Here is an 18,363-nt window from a genome sequence, read left to right as displayed (position 1 = left end):
AACAGTTAATGACTACTCAAAGAGGTAATGATGTTTGTTAGATATAATGATTTATAGTATTAGAAAGTGGTTTTACATTCATTATCTTACTTGATGTTCACAACTGCTTAAAATATGACATGCTGTAATAGTAGAACTGACATTAAGATAAAAGGTTTCTGATTCAGACACTTGTGTACATTCTACTGAACCGTAGAGTCTTTCTGTAGAACTAGGGCAAGAAAATGGTGTTTGCCAGCAGTATAGAATATGTAACTTTACAATTGCTTTCCTTTGTGACCTTGGAAATAATCACTTAACCACTTTTTACTGTGTACTCTCCGTTTTTCAAGTAGGGTTTATGATACGTGGCAGTTTATGTTCCATAGGGTTATAATACTTAAGATGCTTGGGAAGAAAGTGTCCTTTTATTACTTTTATTTTAATTTATCATTATTTATCATGATTATTACCATTTTATTTACTTCATCATTTTTATTTATCATTATTATTTTGTCATTATTACTTTAAACAGACATTTCTTTATAAATGCATTTTACATGTTAGAGTGAAAGGAAAAGAGGAATTCAGGAAAGTAGAAAAATGTACACCAGAATTTACTCATTCAAATCAATGCTACCTTTCCAAGCAGTGACCTTGAGAAGCTATGTACTGTACTTGCTGTCATTACTCAAAATATCCATCGGATCTCATTTTTTAAACAACAGCTTCAGGATTTTATTTGCATCTGTACAAAGATGAACCTATTCAACGTGAAAATATTAGTGAAGTCAAGTCAATAATTTAGTTGTTGGGTTTACATGAATACTGATAACTAGTTTTCAAAGCATTTTACACTAGTGTGTGTAGATTCAGCAACATAATGGTTTTGATGAGTATTTTTGAAGATTAGATCTATAGAATGGGTTATCTTTGAAGTAATGATTGTTTGTTTGTTTTTCTAGTCAGCAGATAAGCAGCGAGCCCTAGAAGAAACCAAAGCCTACACCACCCAGTCCTTAGCAAGTGTTGCCTATCTGATAAATACCTTGGCCAACAATGTCCTGCAGATGCTGGATATCCAGGCGTCCCAACTTCGAAGGATGGAGTCTTCAATCAATCATATTTCACAAGTAAGACCACACTATTTTCCTATTTTGCCTATGAGGAACATGTAATAAACACAGGCTATCTGTAACGCTGGCAGCCTTTATTATGTGAGTTAACTCACATGTATGATTTGGAAAATACAAACTCAGTAGTAGGTTTTTTGTTTCTATCTTTTTGTCTAGTGATTATCTTCTCTGTGATTTTGATAGGGAAGTATACTTCGTTTATTTTAAACATCTTTTTTAAAAAAATTTATGTATTTTTGTCTGCGTTGGGTCTTTGTCACTGTGCATGGGCTTTCTCTAGTTGTGGTGAACGGGGGCTACTCTTTGTTGCAGTGCGCGGACTTCTCATTGCGGTGGCTTCTCTTGTTGGAGAGCATGGGCTCTAGGCGCGCAGGCTTCAGTAGTTGTGGCATGCGGGCTCCAGTAGTTGCGGCACACGGGCTCTAGAGCACAGGCTCATTAGTTGTGTTGCAAAGGCTTAGTTGCTCTGTGACATGTGGGGTCGTCCCGGACCACGGCTCGAACTCGTGTTCCCTGCATTGGCAGGCAGATTCTTAACCACTGCACCACCAGGGGAGTCCCTAAACATCTTTTTTTTTTTTTTTGCGGTACGCGGACCCCTCACTGCTGCGGCCTCTCCCGTTGCAGAGCACAGGCTCCGGACGCGCAGGCTCAGTGGCCATGGCTCATGGGCCTAGCTGCTCCGCGGCACGTGGAATCCTCCCGGACCGGGGCATGAACCCGCGCCCCCTGCACTGGCAGGAGGACTCTCAACCACTGCGCCACCAGGGAAGCCCCCTAAACATCTTTTTTAAAAAATATTTATTTGGTTGCACCAGGTCTTAGTTGCCGCAGGTGGGCTCCTTAGTTGCGGCACATGGGCTCCTTAGTTGTGGCTCCAGGGCTCCTTAGTTTCAGCAGGCAGCCTCCCTAGTTGCGGATTGCTGGCTCCTTAGTTGTGGCACAAGGGCTCCCCAGTTGTGGCATACGATCTCTTAGTTGCAGCATGCATGTAGGATATAGTTCTCTGACCAGGAATTGAACCTGGGCCCCCTGCATTGGGAGCTCGGAGTCCTATCCACTGCACCACCATGGAAGTCCTGGGAAGTCTACTTTAATGGTTTCATTAAAACTCAGTTGTCAAGTTAAAATGATCGGCCTTGAGGTGAGAATTTGCCTGCTTTCTTCCAATTTTTACCGAATTTTACACTTAAAATGTGATAGCTTGATGACTTGTTTAAATGCTGTTTTCTGTTACCTCAGTAATGGATAGATTAAGTGACCTTATAAAATTATCTTTGTATAGAACTTAGAAAAAATTAATGTTATACTTTCTCCATTGTAAATGTCATAAAGAAAAGAGAAAAAAATAGGAAAACAAGCCCTTTCTCCACTACTCAAACATCTCCTGTTAACATTTCGATATATTTCCTTTTAATATTTTTTTCTTCTAAATGATTTTTAAAATTTAGCTGGGGTTATACTATATATGGAATTTTGAGTTCTGCTCTTTTAACTTACCATTGCAATAAACATCTTCTCATGATGTTATAAGATCTTCATAAACATTTTCGATGGCTACATAATGTTGTATATATATATTATAATTTTCATAACCATTCCTATATTTTGGGACCATTTAAAATATTACTACAGTAAAAACCAATTTATAATTGCAAAATACATTTTTAAAAACATTAAAACGAAAAGATTTTGATCTGTCGGCCTCTCTTTGAAATCTTTGTAACTTTTCTATTTTAACTCTCTTGCCATTCGAGTAACTTGGTGGTATTCAATTCTATTTTTAAAATAGAATAAATGATTAGAATGCTTCTGGAATAAAAAGAGTTTTAAAATGTGCATATTACTTTCGTATATCTTAAAAGTTCAGGACTCTTCTAAAATTGACTAATCCATCAATTTTTCAAAGTCTTTGGTTTAATTTATATAATTAAATATAGTCCACATAACCGAATCAGTTATGTAAGGTCTACCTTATATTTCTTCTTTTTTTTTTTAACATATTTGGTGGAGTATAATTGCTTTACAGTGGTGTGTTAGTTTCTGCTGTATAACAAAGTGCATCAGCTATACGTATACGTATATCCCCATATCTCCTCCTTTTCACAGGCTGTAGTTTCGTGGTTCCCATTGTTTTTGGTGTCTGCACCCAGTGGTTAAAGTTGGTTCAGTGGGTTGTGTAGGCTTCCTGGTGGATGGGACTGGTGCCTCTTTTCTGGTGGATGAAGCTGGAACTTGTCTTTCTGCTGGGCAGGACCATGTCTGGTGGTGTGTTTTTGGGTGTCTGTGAACCTATTATCATTTTAGGCAGCCTCTTGCTAATGGGTGGGGATGTGTTCCTGTCTTGCTAGTTGTTTGGCATGAGATGTCCAGCCCTGTGGCTTACCAGGTCGTTGAGTAGAGCTGCCTTTTAGCATTGAGATAGAGATCTCTGGGAGAGCTTTTGCTGTTTGATAGTATGTGGCGCTGGGAGGTTACTGGTGGACCAATGTCCTGAACTCGGCTCTCCCATCTTCGAGGCTCATGCCTGACACCTGGCTGGAGCACCAAGACCTTGTCAGCCACATGCCTCAGAAGGACAGGGAGAAAAGAAAGGAAAGAAAGAAAAATAAAATAAAGTTATTCAAATAAAAAGTAATTAAAAATAAAAAAGTAATTAAAAATAGGAAAGAAAGAAGAGGGCAACAAAACCAATAAACAAATCCACGAAAGATAACAAGCACTAAAAACTATACTAAAAAAACAAAACCAAAATGGACAGAACTCTAGGACAAATGGTAAAAGCTAAGCTGTACAGACAAAGTCACACAAAAAAGCATACACATACACACAAAAAGAGAAAAAGGATAAAAAAATATATATATTTTTTAAAAATAGAGAGAGCAGCCAAATCAATAAACTGATCTACCAATGATAATAAGCTCTAGGAGCGGAAGATGGTGGAAGAGTAAGACGCGGAGATCACCTTCCTTCCCACAGATACACCAGAAATACATCTACACGTGGAACAACTCCTACAGGACACCTACTGAACGCTGGCAGAAAACCTCAGACCTCCCAAGAGGCAAGAAAGTCCCCATGTACATGGGTTGGGCAAAAGAAAAAAGAATAAACAGAGACAAAAGGATAGGGACGGGACCTGCACCAGTGGGAGGGAGCCGTGAAGGAGGAGAGCCCAGCACACACTAGAAACCCCTTTGTGGGTGGACATTGCAGGTGGCGGAGGGGGAAGCTTCGGAGCCGCGGAGGAGAGCCCAGCAACAGGGGTGCGGAGGGCAAAGCGGAGAGATTCCCGCAAAGGATCAGTACTGACCGGCACTCACCAACTCGAGACTCTTGTTTGCTCACCCGCCGGGGCGGGTGGGGCTGGAAGCTGAGGCTCGGGCTTTGGTCGGAGTGCAGGGAGAGGACTGGGGTCGGCGGCGTGAACACAGCCTGAAGGGGTTAGTGTGCCATGGCTAGCAGGGAGGGAGTCCGGGGAAAAAGAGACTTTTTCTTCCCTCCTTGTTTACTGGTGTTTGAGGAGAGGGGATTAAGAGCGCTGCTTAAAGGAGCTCCAGAGACGGGCGCGAGCTGCGGCTAACAGTGCGAACCCCAGAGACGGGCATGAGACGCTAAGGCTGCTGCTGCCACCACCAAGAAGCCTGTGTGCGAGCACAGGTCACTATCCACACCCCCTTTCCGGGGGGCCAGTGCAGCCCGCCACTGCCAGGGTCCCATGATCCATGGACAACTCCCCAGGGAGAACGCACGGTGCGCCTCAGGCTGGTGCAACGTTATGTTGGCCTCTGCTGCTGCAGGCTCGCCCCACTCTCCGTACCCCTCCATCCCCCCCGGCCTGAGTGAGCTAGAGTCCCCAAAGCACCTGCTCCTTTAACCCCGTCCTGTCTGAGCAAAGACGCCCTCCGGTGACCTACACGCAGAGGCAGGGCCAAATCCAAAGCTGAGACCTGGGACCTGTGAGAACAAAGAAGAGAATGGGAAATCCCTCCCAGCAGCCTCAGAAGCAGCAGATTAAAGCTCCACAATCAACTTGCTGTACCCTGCATCTGTGGAATACATGAATAGACAACGAATCATCCCAAATTGAGGAGGTGGACTTAGCAAGATTTATGATTTTTCTCTTTTCCTCTTTTAGTGAGTGTGTATGTGTATGCTTCTGTGTGACATTTTGTCTGTATAGCTTTGCTTCCACCATTAGTCCAAGGGTTCTGTACGTTCGTTTTTTTTCTTATTAATTTTTTTATATTAATAACTTTATTTTATCTTTATTTTATTTTCTTCCTTCCTTTCCTCCCTCCCTCCATCCGTCCCTCCCACCCTCCCTTCTTCCTTCCTCCCTCCCTCCCTCTCTCTCTCTCTCTCTCTTTCTTTCTTTCTTCTTTTCCTCCCTTTTATTCTGAGCTGTGTGGATGAAAGGCTCTTGGTGCTACAGCCAGGAGTCAGTGCTGTGGCTCTGAGGTGGGAGAGCCAATTTCAGGACACTGGTCCACAAGAGATCTCCCAGCTCCACATAATATCAAACGGTGAAAATCTCCCAGAGATCTCCATGTCAACACCAGCACCCAGCTTCACTCAACGACCAGCAAGCTACAGTGCTGGACACCCTATGCCAAACAACTAGCAAGACAGGAACACAACCCCACCCATTAGCAGAGAGGCTGCCTAAAATCATAAGAAGTCCACAGACACCCCAAAACACACCACCAGACGTGGACCTGCCCACCAGAAAGACAAGATCCAGCCTCATCCACCACAACGCAGGCACTAGTCCCCTCCACCAGGAAGCCTACACAACCCACTGAACCAACCTTAGCCACTGGGAACAGACACCAAAAACAACAGGAACTATGAACCTGCAGCCTGCAAAAAGGAGACCCCAAACACAGTAAGATAAGCAAAATGAGAAGACAGAGAAACACATAGCAGATGAAGGAGCAAGAGAAAAACCCACCAGACTTAACAAATGAAGAGGAATTAGGCAGTCGACCTGAAAAAGAATTCACAATAATGATAGTAAAGATGATCCAAAACCTTGGAAATAGAATAGACAAAATGCAAGAAACATTTAACAAGGACCTAGAAGAACTAAAGATGAAATAAACAATGATGAACAACACAATAAATGAAATTTAAAATGCTCTAGAAGGGATCAATAGCAGAATAACTGAGTCAGAAGAACATATAAGTGACCTGGAAGATAAAATAGTGGAAATAGCTACTGCAGACCAGAATAAAGAAAAAGGAATGAAAAGAACAGAGGACAGTCTCAGAGACCTCTGGGACAACATTAAACACACCAACATTCGAATTATAGGGGTTCCAGAAGAAGAAGAGAAAAAGAAGGGGACTGAGAAAATATTTGAAGAGATTATAGTTGAAAACTTCCATAATATGGGAAAGGAAATAGTCATTCAAGTCCAGGAAGCACAGAGAGTCCCATACGGGATAAATCCAAGGAGAAATACACCAAGACACATATTAATCAAGCTGTCAAAAATTAAACACAAAACATATTAAAAGCAGCAAGGGAAAAACAACAAATAACACACAAGGGAATTCCCATAAGGTTAACAGCTGATCTTTCAGCAGAAACTCTGCAAGCCAGAAGGGACTGGCAGGACATATTTAAGGTGATGAAGGAGAAAAACCTGCAACCAGGATTACTCTACCCAGCAAGGATCTCATTCAGATTTGATGGAGAAATTAAAACCTTTACAGACAAGCAAAAGCTGAGAGAATTCAGCACCACCAAACCAGCTTTACAACAGCTGCTATAGGAACTTCTGTAGTCAAGAAATACAAGAGAAGGAAAAGGCCTACAATAACGAACCCAAAACAATTAAGAAAATGGGAATAGGAACATACATATCAATAATTACCTTAAATGTAAATGGACTAAATGCTCGCACCAAAAGACACAGATTGGCTGAATGGATACAAAAATAAGACCCATATATATGCTGTCTACAAGACACCCACTTCAGACCTAGAGACACATACAAACTGAAATTAAAGGGGATGGAAAAAGATATTCCATGCAAATGGAAACCAAAAGAAAGCTGGAGTAGAAATTCTTAATCAGACAAAACAGACTTTAAAATAAAGACTATTGCAAGAGACAAAGAAGGATACTACATAATGATCAAGGGATGAATCCAAGAACATATAACAATTGTAAATACTTATACACCCAATATAGGAGAACCTCAATACATAAGGCAAATACTAACAGCCATAAAAGGGGAAATCGACAGTAACATATTCATAGTAGGGGACTTTAACACCCCACTTTCACCAATGGACCGATCATCCAAAATGAAAATAAATAAGGAAACACAAGCTTTAAATGATACATTAAACAAGATGGACCTAATTGATATTTATAGGACATTCCATCCAAAAACAACAGAGTACACGTTTTTCTTAAGTGCTCATGGAACATTCTCCAGTATAGATCATATCTTGGGTCACAAATAAAGCCTTAGTAAATTTAAGAAAATTGATATTGTATCAAGTATCTTTTCCGACCACAACGCTGTGAGACCAGATATCAATTACAGGGAAATATCTGTGAAAGATACAAACACATGGAGTCTAAACAATACACTACTTAATAGTGAAGTGAACACTGAAGAAATCAAAGAGGAAATAAAAAATACCTAGAAACAAATGACAATGGAGACACGACGACCCAAAACCTATGGATGCAGCAAAAGCAGTTCTAAGAGGGAAGTTCATTCATAGCAATACATTCCTACCTTAAGAAACAGGAAACATCTCAAGTAAACAACCTAACCTTACACCTAAAGCAATTAGAGAAAGAAAAAGAAAAAAAACCCAAAGTTAGCAGAAGGAAAGAAATCATAAAAATCAGATCAGAAATAAATGAAAAAGAAATGAAGGAAACGATCGCAAAGATCAATAAAGCTAACAGCTGGTTCTATGAGAAGGTAAACAAAATTGATAAACAATTAGCCAGACTCATCACAAAAAAAGGGAGAAGACTCAGATCAGTAGAATGAGAAATGGAAAAGGAGAAGTAACAACTGACACTGCAGAAATGCAAAAGATTATGAGAGATTACTACAAGCAACTCTATGCCAATAAAATGGGCAACCTGGAAGAAATGGGCAAATTCTGAGAAATGCACAACAAGCCAAGACTGAATCAGGAAGAAATAGAAAATATGAACAGACCAATCACACGCACTGAAATTGACACTGTGATTAAAAATCTTCCAACAAACCAAAGCCCAGGACCGGTTGGCTTCACAGGCAAATTCTATCAAACATTTAGAGAAGAGCTAATAACACCTATCCTTCTCAAACTCTTCCAAAATATAGCAGAGGGAGGAAAACTCCCAAACTCATATATGAGGCCACCATCACCCTGATACCAAAACCAGACAAGGATGTCACAAGGAAAGAAAACTACAGGCCAATATCACTGTTGAACATAGATGCAAAAATCCTCAAGAAAGTACTAGCAAACAGAATCCAACAGCACATTAAGAGGATCATACACCATGATCAAGTGGGGTTTATTCCAGGAATGCAAGGATTCTTCAATATACGCAAATTAATCAATGTGATACACCATATTAAGAAACTGAAGGAGAAAAACCATATGATCATCTCAATAGATGCAGAGAAAGCTTTCAACAAAATTCACACTCATTTATGATAAAAACCCTGCAGAAAGTAGGCATAGAGGGAACTTTCCTCAACATAATAAAGGCCATATATGACAAGCCCACAGCCAACATTGTCCTCAATGGTGAAAATCTGAAACCATTTCAACTATGATCAGGAACAAGACAAGGTTGCCCACTCTCATCACTCTTATTCAACATAGTTTTGGAAGTTTTAGCCACAACAATCAGAGAAGAAAAGAAAATAAAAGGAATCCAAATTGGAAAAGAAGAAGTAAAGCTGTCACTGTTGGCAGATGATATGATACTATACATAGAGAATCCTAAAGATGCTACCAGAAAACTACTAGAGCTAATTAATGAATTTTGTAAAGTAGCTGGATACCAAATTAATGCATAGAAATCTCTGGCATTCCTATACACTAATGATGAAAAATCTGAAAGTGAAATCAAGAAAACACTTCCATGTACCATTGCAACAGAAAGAATAAAATATCTAGGAATAAACCTACCTAAGGAGACAGAAGACCTGTATGCAGAAAACTATAAGACACTGATGAAGGAGATTAAAGATGATACAGATAGTTGGAGAGATATATGATGTTCGTGGATTGGAAGAATCAACATTGTGAAAATGACTCTACTACCAGAAGCAATCTACAGATTCAATGCAATCCCTATCAAACTACCACTGGCATTTTTCACAAAACTAGAACAAAAAATTTCACAATTTGTATGGAAACACAAAAGACCCCAAATAGCCAAAGCAATCTTGAGAATGAAAAATGGAGCTGGAGGAATCAGGGTCCCTGACTTCAGACTATACTACAAAGCTACAGTAATCAAGACAATATGGTACTGGCACAAAAACAGAAAGAGAGATCCATGGAACAGGATAGAAAGCCCAGAGTTAAACCCACGCACATATGGTCACCTTATCTTTGATAAAGGAGGCAGGAATGTACAGTGGAGAAAGGACAGCCTCTTCAATAAGTGGTGCTGGGAAAACTGGACAGGTACATGTAAAAGTATGAGATTAGATCACTACCTAACACCATACACAAAAATAAGCCCCAAATGGATTAAAGACCTAAATGTAAGGCCAGAAACTATCAAACTCTTAGAGGAAAACATAGGCAGAGCACTCTATGACATAAATCACAGCAAGATCCATTTTGACCCACTTCCTAGAGAAAATGAAATAAAAACAAAAATAAACAAATGGGACCTAATGAAACTTCAAAGCTTTTGCACAGCAAAGGAAACCATAAACAAGACTAAAAGACAGCCCTCAGAATGGGAGAAAATATTTGCAAATGAACCAACTGACAAAGGATTAATCTCCAAAATTTACAAGCAGCTCATGCAGCTCAATATCAAAAAAACAAACAATCCAATCCAAAAATGGGCAGAAGACCTAAATAGACATTTCTCCAAAGAAGTTATACAGACTGCCAACAAACACGTGAAAGAATGCTCAGCATCATTAATCATTAGAGAAATGCAAATCAAAACTACAATGAGATATCATCTCACACCAGTCAGAATGGCCATCATCAAAAAATCTAGAAACAATAAATGTTGGAGAGGGTGTGGAGAAAAGGGAAACACTCTTGCACTGCTGGTGGGAATGTGAATTGTTACAGCCACTGTGGAGAACAGTATGGAGGTTTCTTAAAAAACTACAAATAGAACTACCATATGACCCAGCAATCCCGCTACTGGGCATATACCCTGAGAAAACTATAATTCAAAAAGAGTCATGTACCAAAATGTTCATTGCAGCTCTATATTTACAATAGCCTGGAGATGGAAACAACCTAAGTGTCCATCATCGGATGAATGGCACGTATATACAATGGAATATTACTCAGCCATAAAAAGAAACGAAATTGAGCTATTTGTAATGAGGAGAATGGACCTAGAGTCTGTCATACAGAATGAAGTAAGTCAGAAAGAGAAAGTCAAATACCATATGGTAACACATATATATGGAATTTAAGAAAAAAAAATGTCATGAAGAACCTAGGGGTAAGACAGGAATAAAGACACAGACCTACTAGAGAATGGACTTGAGGATATGGGGAGGGTGAAGGGTAAGCTGTGACAAAACGAGACAGTGGCATGGACATATACACACTACCAAACGTAAAATAGATAGCTAGTGGGAAGCAGCTGCATGGCACAGGGAGATCAGCTCGGTGCTTTGTGACCACCTAGAGAGGTGGGACAAGGAGGGTGGGAGGGAGGGAGATGCAAGAGGGAAGAGATATGGGAACATATGTATATGTATAACTGATGCATTTTGTTATAAAGCAGAAGCTAACACACCATTGTAAAACAATTATACTCTAATAAAGATGTAAAAAAAATAATAAGCTCTAAATACTAAACTAAGATAATCATAAAACCAGAAACAAATAGATGCAAAAAGCAAACCCCAAGTCTACGGTTGCTCCCAAAGTCCACCTCCTCAATTTTGGGATGATTCGTTGTCTGTTCAGGTATTCCACTGATGCAGGGTACATCGAGTTGATTGTGGATATTTAATCTGCTGTTCCTGAGGTTGCTTGGAGAAATTTCCCTTTCTCTTCTTTGTTTGCACAGCTTCTGGGGTTCAGCTTTGGATTTCGACCCGCCTCTGTGTGTAGGTCGCCTGTGGGGGCTCTGGCTCACTCTGGCCCGGGGGAGGGAGGGGTACGGAATGTGGGGCAAGCCTCTGGTGGCAGAGTCTGGGGTGACATTGCAACATCCGGGCCACACCTTGGGTTCTCCCAGGGAAATTGTCCCTGGATCACGGGACCCTGACAGTGGCAAGCTGCACGGGCTCCTGGTAGGGGAGGTGTGGATAGTGCCCTGTGCTTGCACACAGGCTTCTTGGTGGCGGCGGCAGCAGCCTTAGCGTTTAATGTCCGTCTCTAGTGTCCGAGCTGATAGCCGTGGCTCGCACCCATAGTTGTAGCTTGTTTAGGCGGTACTCTGAATCCCCTCTCCCCATGCACCCTGAAACAATGGTCTCTTGCCTCTCAGGCAGGTGCAGACTTTTTCCCGGACTCCCTCCCGGCTAGCTGTAGTGCACTAGCCCCCTTCAGGCTGTGTTCACGCAACCAATCCTAGTCCTCTCCCTGGGATCTGACCTCTGAAGTCCGAGCCTCAGCTCCCAGACAGCCCCGGTGGGTGAGCAGAGAAGCCTCTCAGGCTGGTGAGTGCTGGTCGGCACCAATCCTTTCTGCGGGAATCTCTCCGCTTTGCCCTCCACACCCCTGTTGCTGTGCTCTCCTCTGTGGCTCCGAAGTTTCTCCCCCACCCACCCCCTGTCTCCACCAGTGAAGGGGCTTCCTAGTGTATGGAAACTTTTCCTCCTTCACAGCTCCCTCCCAGAGGTGCAGGTCCCATCTCTATTCTTTTGTTTCTGTTTTTCTTTTGCTTTACCCAGGTACGTGGGGGAGGTTCTTGCCTTTTGGGAATTCTGAGGTCTTCTGCCAGCATTCAGTAGATGTTCTGTAGTTGTTGTTTCACATGTAGATGTATTTTTGATGTATTTGTGGGGAGGAAGGTGATCTCCACGTCTTACTCCTGTGCCATCTTGAAGGTCCCCCCTACCTTATATTTCTGTTAAATCCATCAGACCATTCAGAGGGATTTCTTGTTATTTAATATTATTTAATCTTAAATCTGAATTTGCCCCTATAACGGTTTCTTCACATTCCGTATAAACTTCTGTAGACATCATATAATTTATTGCTTGTTGTATTGCTGTGTCTTAAACTAAAAAAAAAAAGTATTGGTGAATTTTAATGAGCAAGAGGTAGATTTTTATTCTGAAAGGACCTCCTAGAGGAAATAGTGGCATTTTAAATGATGAAATAGATGAACTTGGTTTTTTATAGAAAAAGGGATGCTGACATATTGCTAATCTGATGTGGAATTTTGAAATTTATACTTCAGAGTCTTAAAATTTCCGCATGTTTGAAATTTTGGCAAAGAACTCAAAGAAGAAATTAAGAAGAAAAGTGCAAATGCAGAAGAGAAATTAATATATTAGAGTTCCTAAAAAGGAGGGACAACTTTTTATTAGTTTGTGAGATTGTGTGGGTAGATAATGGCAGTAGGACAATGACAATGAAAGCAATCATCTGTATTCTGATTAGAATTCTGTAGTTCTTTGGTAGAAAAGTGTAGCAGCCTTAAGGAGGAAGGCGATTAAGTTTACTCTAAGTTGTAAGTATATGTATTCAGTTAATGAGAACATTTTCTTTTTGAGTATCACACAAATCTTATATATTTAATTAATATGGCTTAATACTATCTTTTAAAGCTGTTCTAATGGAATAAGTAAAAAATGGGAGAGATGAATGGATAGAGATTGGTAGGTCAGAAATAACAGGGGCCTGAGTCAGAGCTGTCAAGAATATGTTGAGCCTCCTTCCTTTGGAGTTGAGTGTCTAGAGGGCAATACTTGGAAAAGCAAGGGATCTGCAACTCTACAGCAGCTGTTAAGTTTATATGAAATATATTGAAGTATGTTGGATGAGGAGTTGAGTAGGAGAAATGGGCTGATAGAGGCTATAGCTAAGAAATGAGTAAATTTTTAAAAATTTATGTACTTTTAGCATTTACCTTAAGGATTGAAACTTTTTTCAGTTTCATTTAATGTATGTAGAGTCCTTTATTTTAAAAGTCAATTGAATATCAAAGCTCTTTGATGCTCTTTAGAATGAAATATGATTCCATAGTATAAGAGAAAATGTTTTCTGTTTGTAAAGCAAATGCTCAGTAAATACTCTGAAGCAAGAATTGGCATACTTTTTTGTAAAGGGCTAGATAGTCAATATTTTAGGCTTTGTGGGCCACATGGGGTTTCAGTCTCCTATGATTCTTTGTGCTGTATGTTTTGTTTTGTGTTGTTTTGGCCACGCTGCATGGCATCCGAGATCTTAGTTCCCAGGGATCGAACCCGTGCCTCCTGCAGTGGAAGTGTGGAGCCCTAACCACTGGACTGACAGTGAGTTCCTGTGCTGTATGTAATTACATACAGCACCCTGTGCTGTAATTCTCTTGTTGCGGAGCCCGGGCTCTAGGCACACGGGCTTCAGTAGTTGTGGCACGCAGGCTCAGTAGTTGTGGCTCACAGGCTCTAGAGTGCAGGCTCAGTAGTTGTGGCACACGGGCTTAGTTGCTCTGCGGCATGTGGGATCTTCCCGGACCAGGGCTCGAACCTGTGTCCCCTGCATTGGCAGGCGGATTCTTAACCACTGCACCACCGGGGAAGTCCTACATAAAATTTTTTAAACAGGGTGCTGTATGTAATTACAGCACAGGGTGTTAAATTTAAAGAAATTCCTGTGCTGTATGTTTTTAAGCAACTGTTTAAATATGTAAAAAGCATTCTTAGCTTGTGGACCATATAAAAACAGGCTACAGGCCAGTTTTGGCATGTGGGCTATAGTTTGTAGGCTCTTGCTCCAAAGTACTGGTTTTCAAATGTTTGGTACTTAAATTTTATTATTATTATGCTTTATTAAAAACATTATTATGTTTTTAGAGGGAGTTACAGTGTTCTCAAGATATCTTGAGGTCATATTTATTTTTGCATTTGGAGCAAAAATACTAGGTTGGGAGAATTTGGAGAGAAGTGGGGTTGAGGAAGCAAAGAAATGGAGGTTCAATCAGGTCAAAGATGAGATCACATGTATATTGGAATGGTAGGTGTCAAGAGTTGTTGTTAAGGGTTGTCTGGTAGAGTGGTTAAGGACCAGTAGATATTAGATATCTGAGGTATTCAATTTCTTTCCTCATCAGTATCTTTTTCCTATCTCCTAGGTAGGAAACTTACCACTTTTCAGCCTCCTAGTGCTCTAGCTCTTTTCTCCATTTTAATAGAGATGAACACTGAGTATTGGGAGGGAGAGGGTGGGGGATCTAGATTTTACTCTGGTCCTTCTGCTGACTTGTGTGATATTTGACTTATTTGAACTTCAGTTTCCTCACCTGTAAAATGATAGGACTGATTAGATGCTTTATGAGCTGTCTTCCATTTTGAATTTTTATTCTCACAATTGTGAGATTCTCACAAATGAACTTGATTTATATTTGCTTTTTTCTTCTTTCTATTCTGCTGGCTCTGCTGTTTACCTCAGTCTGCGCCCTACTCACTTCAACCCTCTATCACTCTGATGTAACTGAACTATTTCCAGATTACTTTCATTTTGAATCTGAGGATGGAAATTCCACTGACTCTACCAACTATGTATCAGGAAGAAATAATTCAACAAAACAAAGTAATAACCCATTCTCCCAATGGCAAATGTTTTGAAAAACAAGATAGCGTTGATTATGAATATTTAGTATCAGAAACTTTTTATACTAAAAAGACCATATAGTATTAGGTAGTGTACTAATCTATACCACACTCACTGTATCTGTAAGACAGTGTTAGGATAGGTTCTGATGTGGGTTACCTTAGGTATTTTAAGGGTGTTAAATTTTAAAGAAATTCCACCTCTCGCTTTGTTGCTGTTATCCTGTCAATTCTTTGGAAGCATATTATTTAAAAGATAAATGAAATTTTTAATCTTCAAGCTGAGAGTAAGAGTTAAATTAATGTTAAATATTTTTCAAGAATGTGTAGTTGTCAGAGCAGACATTTAATTTTTACTGAATACTTGTATAAGCAAGGCACACAGAGCTGCTGTTAAGTCAGTATAGCTATTTACTGTGTCCATGATTTTGTGTCCATTTCTGGTAAGGTAAAAAAAGATTTACAGAACATTATTCAAGCTAAAATTCTTATAAACTTGTAAATTAAAATTCTTCTCTTAACTACTAAAAACAGTCAATACTGTCAGTATTCGGTTCAACATGGCTTAGAAGAAGATCAAGAGAGGGCAAAAGGCAACATAAAGAACTTACAAAGCAGTGTCTCTCCCACCCTCCCAAGAGCTAACTAGAACTTACTGGGCCAGGTGTTGAAGTAGTTAGCATGTAACAAGTAGAGGAGATAGAAAGGAATGACTGTAAAATAATATAGGAATGGAAGTGATTCTTCTTAAGGGTTTAGGGACTACTAAAAGGCAATGGAAGGTCTAAACCCTGAGGAACTCATCATGTAGGGTAATTTTTTGTTTAAAAAACTTTATGTAGGACTTCCCCGGTGGTGCAGTGGTTAAGAATCCGCCTGCCAATGCAGGGGACACAGGTTCGAGCCCTGGTCCGGGAAGATCCCACATGCCGCAGAGCAACTAAGCCCGTGTGCCACAACTACTGAGCCTGCACTCTAGAGCCTGTGAGCCACAACTACTGAGCCTGCGTGCCACAACTACTGAAGCCCGTGTGCCTAGAGCCCGGGCTCCGCAACAAGAGAAGCCACCGCAATGAGAAGCCTGCGCACTGCAATGAAGAGTAGCCCCTGCTCGCCACAACTAGGTAAAGCCCTCATGCAGCAACAAAAACCCAACTCAGCCAAAAATAAATAATAAATTTAAAAAACTTTATGTATATAGATTTGTTTAAAAATTACCAATTTTAAATTTAGGAAATCCCACTAATGGTTATCAGTGTGTAATTATGTATAGAAAGTAGGATTTATACAGTTCCTAATTAAGTTTATATCATTTTATAGAAAATAAATAACTGAAAATTACCCATTCAGTTTGTGAATAATTTGTTTTATGAAAGATGAATAGTGTAAAGCATATTTGTGATTAAAATAAATAAATGCTTATTTGAAACATTAACTTACTAATGTAAAAAAATGGAGACACATTTTAAAACACCCAACTTAGTTGAGTTAACCCACTGTAACTGTTTGACTGCGGATGTTTTCCCACACTGATGGGCAGCTGACTGAGGTAGTGCTATCCAGTACAGTCTACTTTCAATTATCTGTGGTAATGGGACAATGCATGGATAACCCTAAAGCAAAATACTTTATACATACCTTCCTGTCATCTGCTGTGGCCTGAGCATGTGCTTGGGTCCATGATGGAGGTGTGGGAGGGGGGCTCAGGCTTGCAGAGGAGCTGAAAGTCAAGGTCATGAGAGGTATTCTAGAGGAGCCTGGGTTTGGCACTGCGTGGTTGAAATATCATGGGGGGAGTCTGCAGCATGTGACACCAGCTTGGCAATAGCTGTTAGAGGATGGAGAAACAAATTGTTAAGGAACTGTGGGAGAAAAGATATTTAACTCTTGCACAGTTGCAGCAATACTACTTGGTGTGTTTTTTGGTTAACAGGTAGCAAACAATAATAGTATTAATAGCAGTGTACTTGCATTAGTTTTGGTCTTCTTTGCTAGTTAAACACATTTTCCACTTGCCATAGGTGAGTGCTATTATTGAGGCCTCTTCTGAATGAGAGTAAGTTTATTGGCATATAACTAGTAACTTTAGAAATCCAGGATAAGTGGAAAATACTTTTCTTATTATTAAAATTCTGACTAGCTATCAGTGTTGAATTCGTACTTCCAAAATGTAACTTAATTCATTTCAGCATTGTAATATCAAAGTATATTGTGAAGGCAAAGGCAATGGTGATTACTGAAAGCTATGAGTTTGATTTAGGGAAAACATACAAGCCATATTTAAAAATATGTTTTAGGAGCCTTACCAAAGTTCTTTTGAAACTGACAATTGGCTGTGAGTTGATGAATGTTGAAGCTGGATGTTAAGTATATGGGGGGTATTCATTACATTACTCTGTCTAATTTGAAAATGATCGTATTTTCTACCAGAGAAATCTTTGAAAAATATGAATTAGGTAATTGCTGAAAACTTCAGAATCTTCTGGACCAAACTTTCTCCTCCTTATTTATGTAATAGATTTATTGTTCTCCATTAAAAGTTGTTATTCAGACTTAAGATAAAATCATAACCATGTTCTGAAGTTATATTTGATTCTGTCTACGGGAACTCCTACAGTTCAATTCAGTGTGGTATTAGGATGGCAATTCACAAATTATACCTTTGGGTTTTCTTAACCATATATTACTTTTATTATTTTAGATGATTTTTAAAAGTTAATGACATCAAATATTGATATTTGGCAGTCACTAGAGGCATTAATCATAAATCAACTCTTGTACAAAGTTTGGAAACAGTTGACATTTGAGAGTGAATAATGTATGAGACAAATGAATTAGTCCTTCTTCTACATCACTGGTTCTCTGTCAGAGCAGTTTTACCCCCAAGGGAACAATTGGCAACGTCAGATATTTTTGGTTGTTACAGCTTGGGGTGGGGAGTGCTATAGATACCAACTGGGAGGCTTCACTACAACCTACAATGCTCAGGACAGCCCTTCCACAACAAAGAATTATCTGGCCCAAAATGCTGGTAGTGTTGCTGTTGAGAAGCCCTGCTCTAGTATTCTTTTAGAGTAGACAACTAGAAACGTATAACCAAACTAGATTATTTTGGCTTCATATAGACATATGCTGTTAAGAATTACGTTTTAAAATATGCCTTCAGTTTTAATGAGAATTAATGTAAGAAGCAAAAAAGAACATTTTTCTCATAATTCCTTCAACCAGTTCCTTTAAGAGTTTAGTGCTGGGCACATGGTCACTTTTCCAGTGAAGGGGTGTATGTTTTCTTG

General features: G+C 39.8%; 1 protein-coding gene across 38 annotated transcripts in view; it reads left to right on the top strand.

Annotated features, from left to right (window-relative positions):
- ABI2 (abl interactor 2) overlaps nucleotides 1–18,363 on the top strand; it is a 103,376-nt gene that overhangs the window by 37,754 nt on the left and 47,259 nt on the right. For all 38 annotated transcript variants that reach the window (XM_060152271.1, XM_060152260.1, XM_060152256.1 and 35 more), the window contains one exon: nucleotides 945–1,112. In XM_060152271.1, coding sequence (XP_060008254.1) covers nucleotides 945–1,112 — 168 coding nt within the window. The remainder of the gene's footprint in view (nucleotides 1–944; nucleotides 1,113–18,363) is intronic.

This window comes from Lagenorhynchus albirostris, chromosome 6, assembly GCF_949774975.1.
Source record: "Lagenorhynchus albirostris chromosome 6, mLagAlb1.1, whole genome shotgun sequence".
Classification (NCBI taxonomy): domain Eukaryota; kingdom Metazoa; phylum Chordata; class Mammalia; order Artiodactyla; family Delphinidae; genus Lagenorhynchus; species Lagenorhynchus albirostris.
Note: the sequence above shows the minus strand (reverse complement) of the source record. Positions and strands in the feature narration are given on the sequence as shown.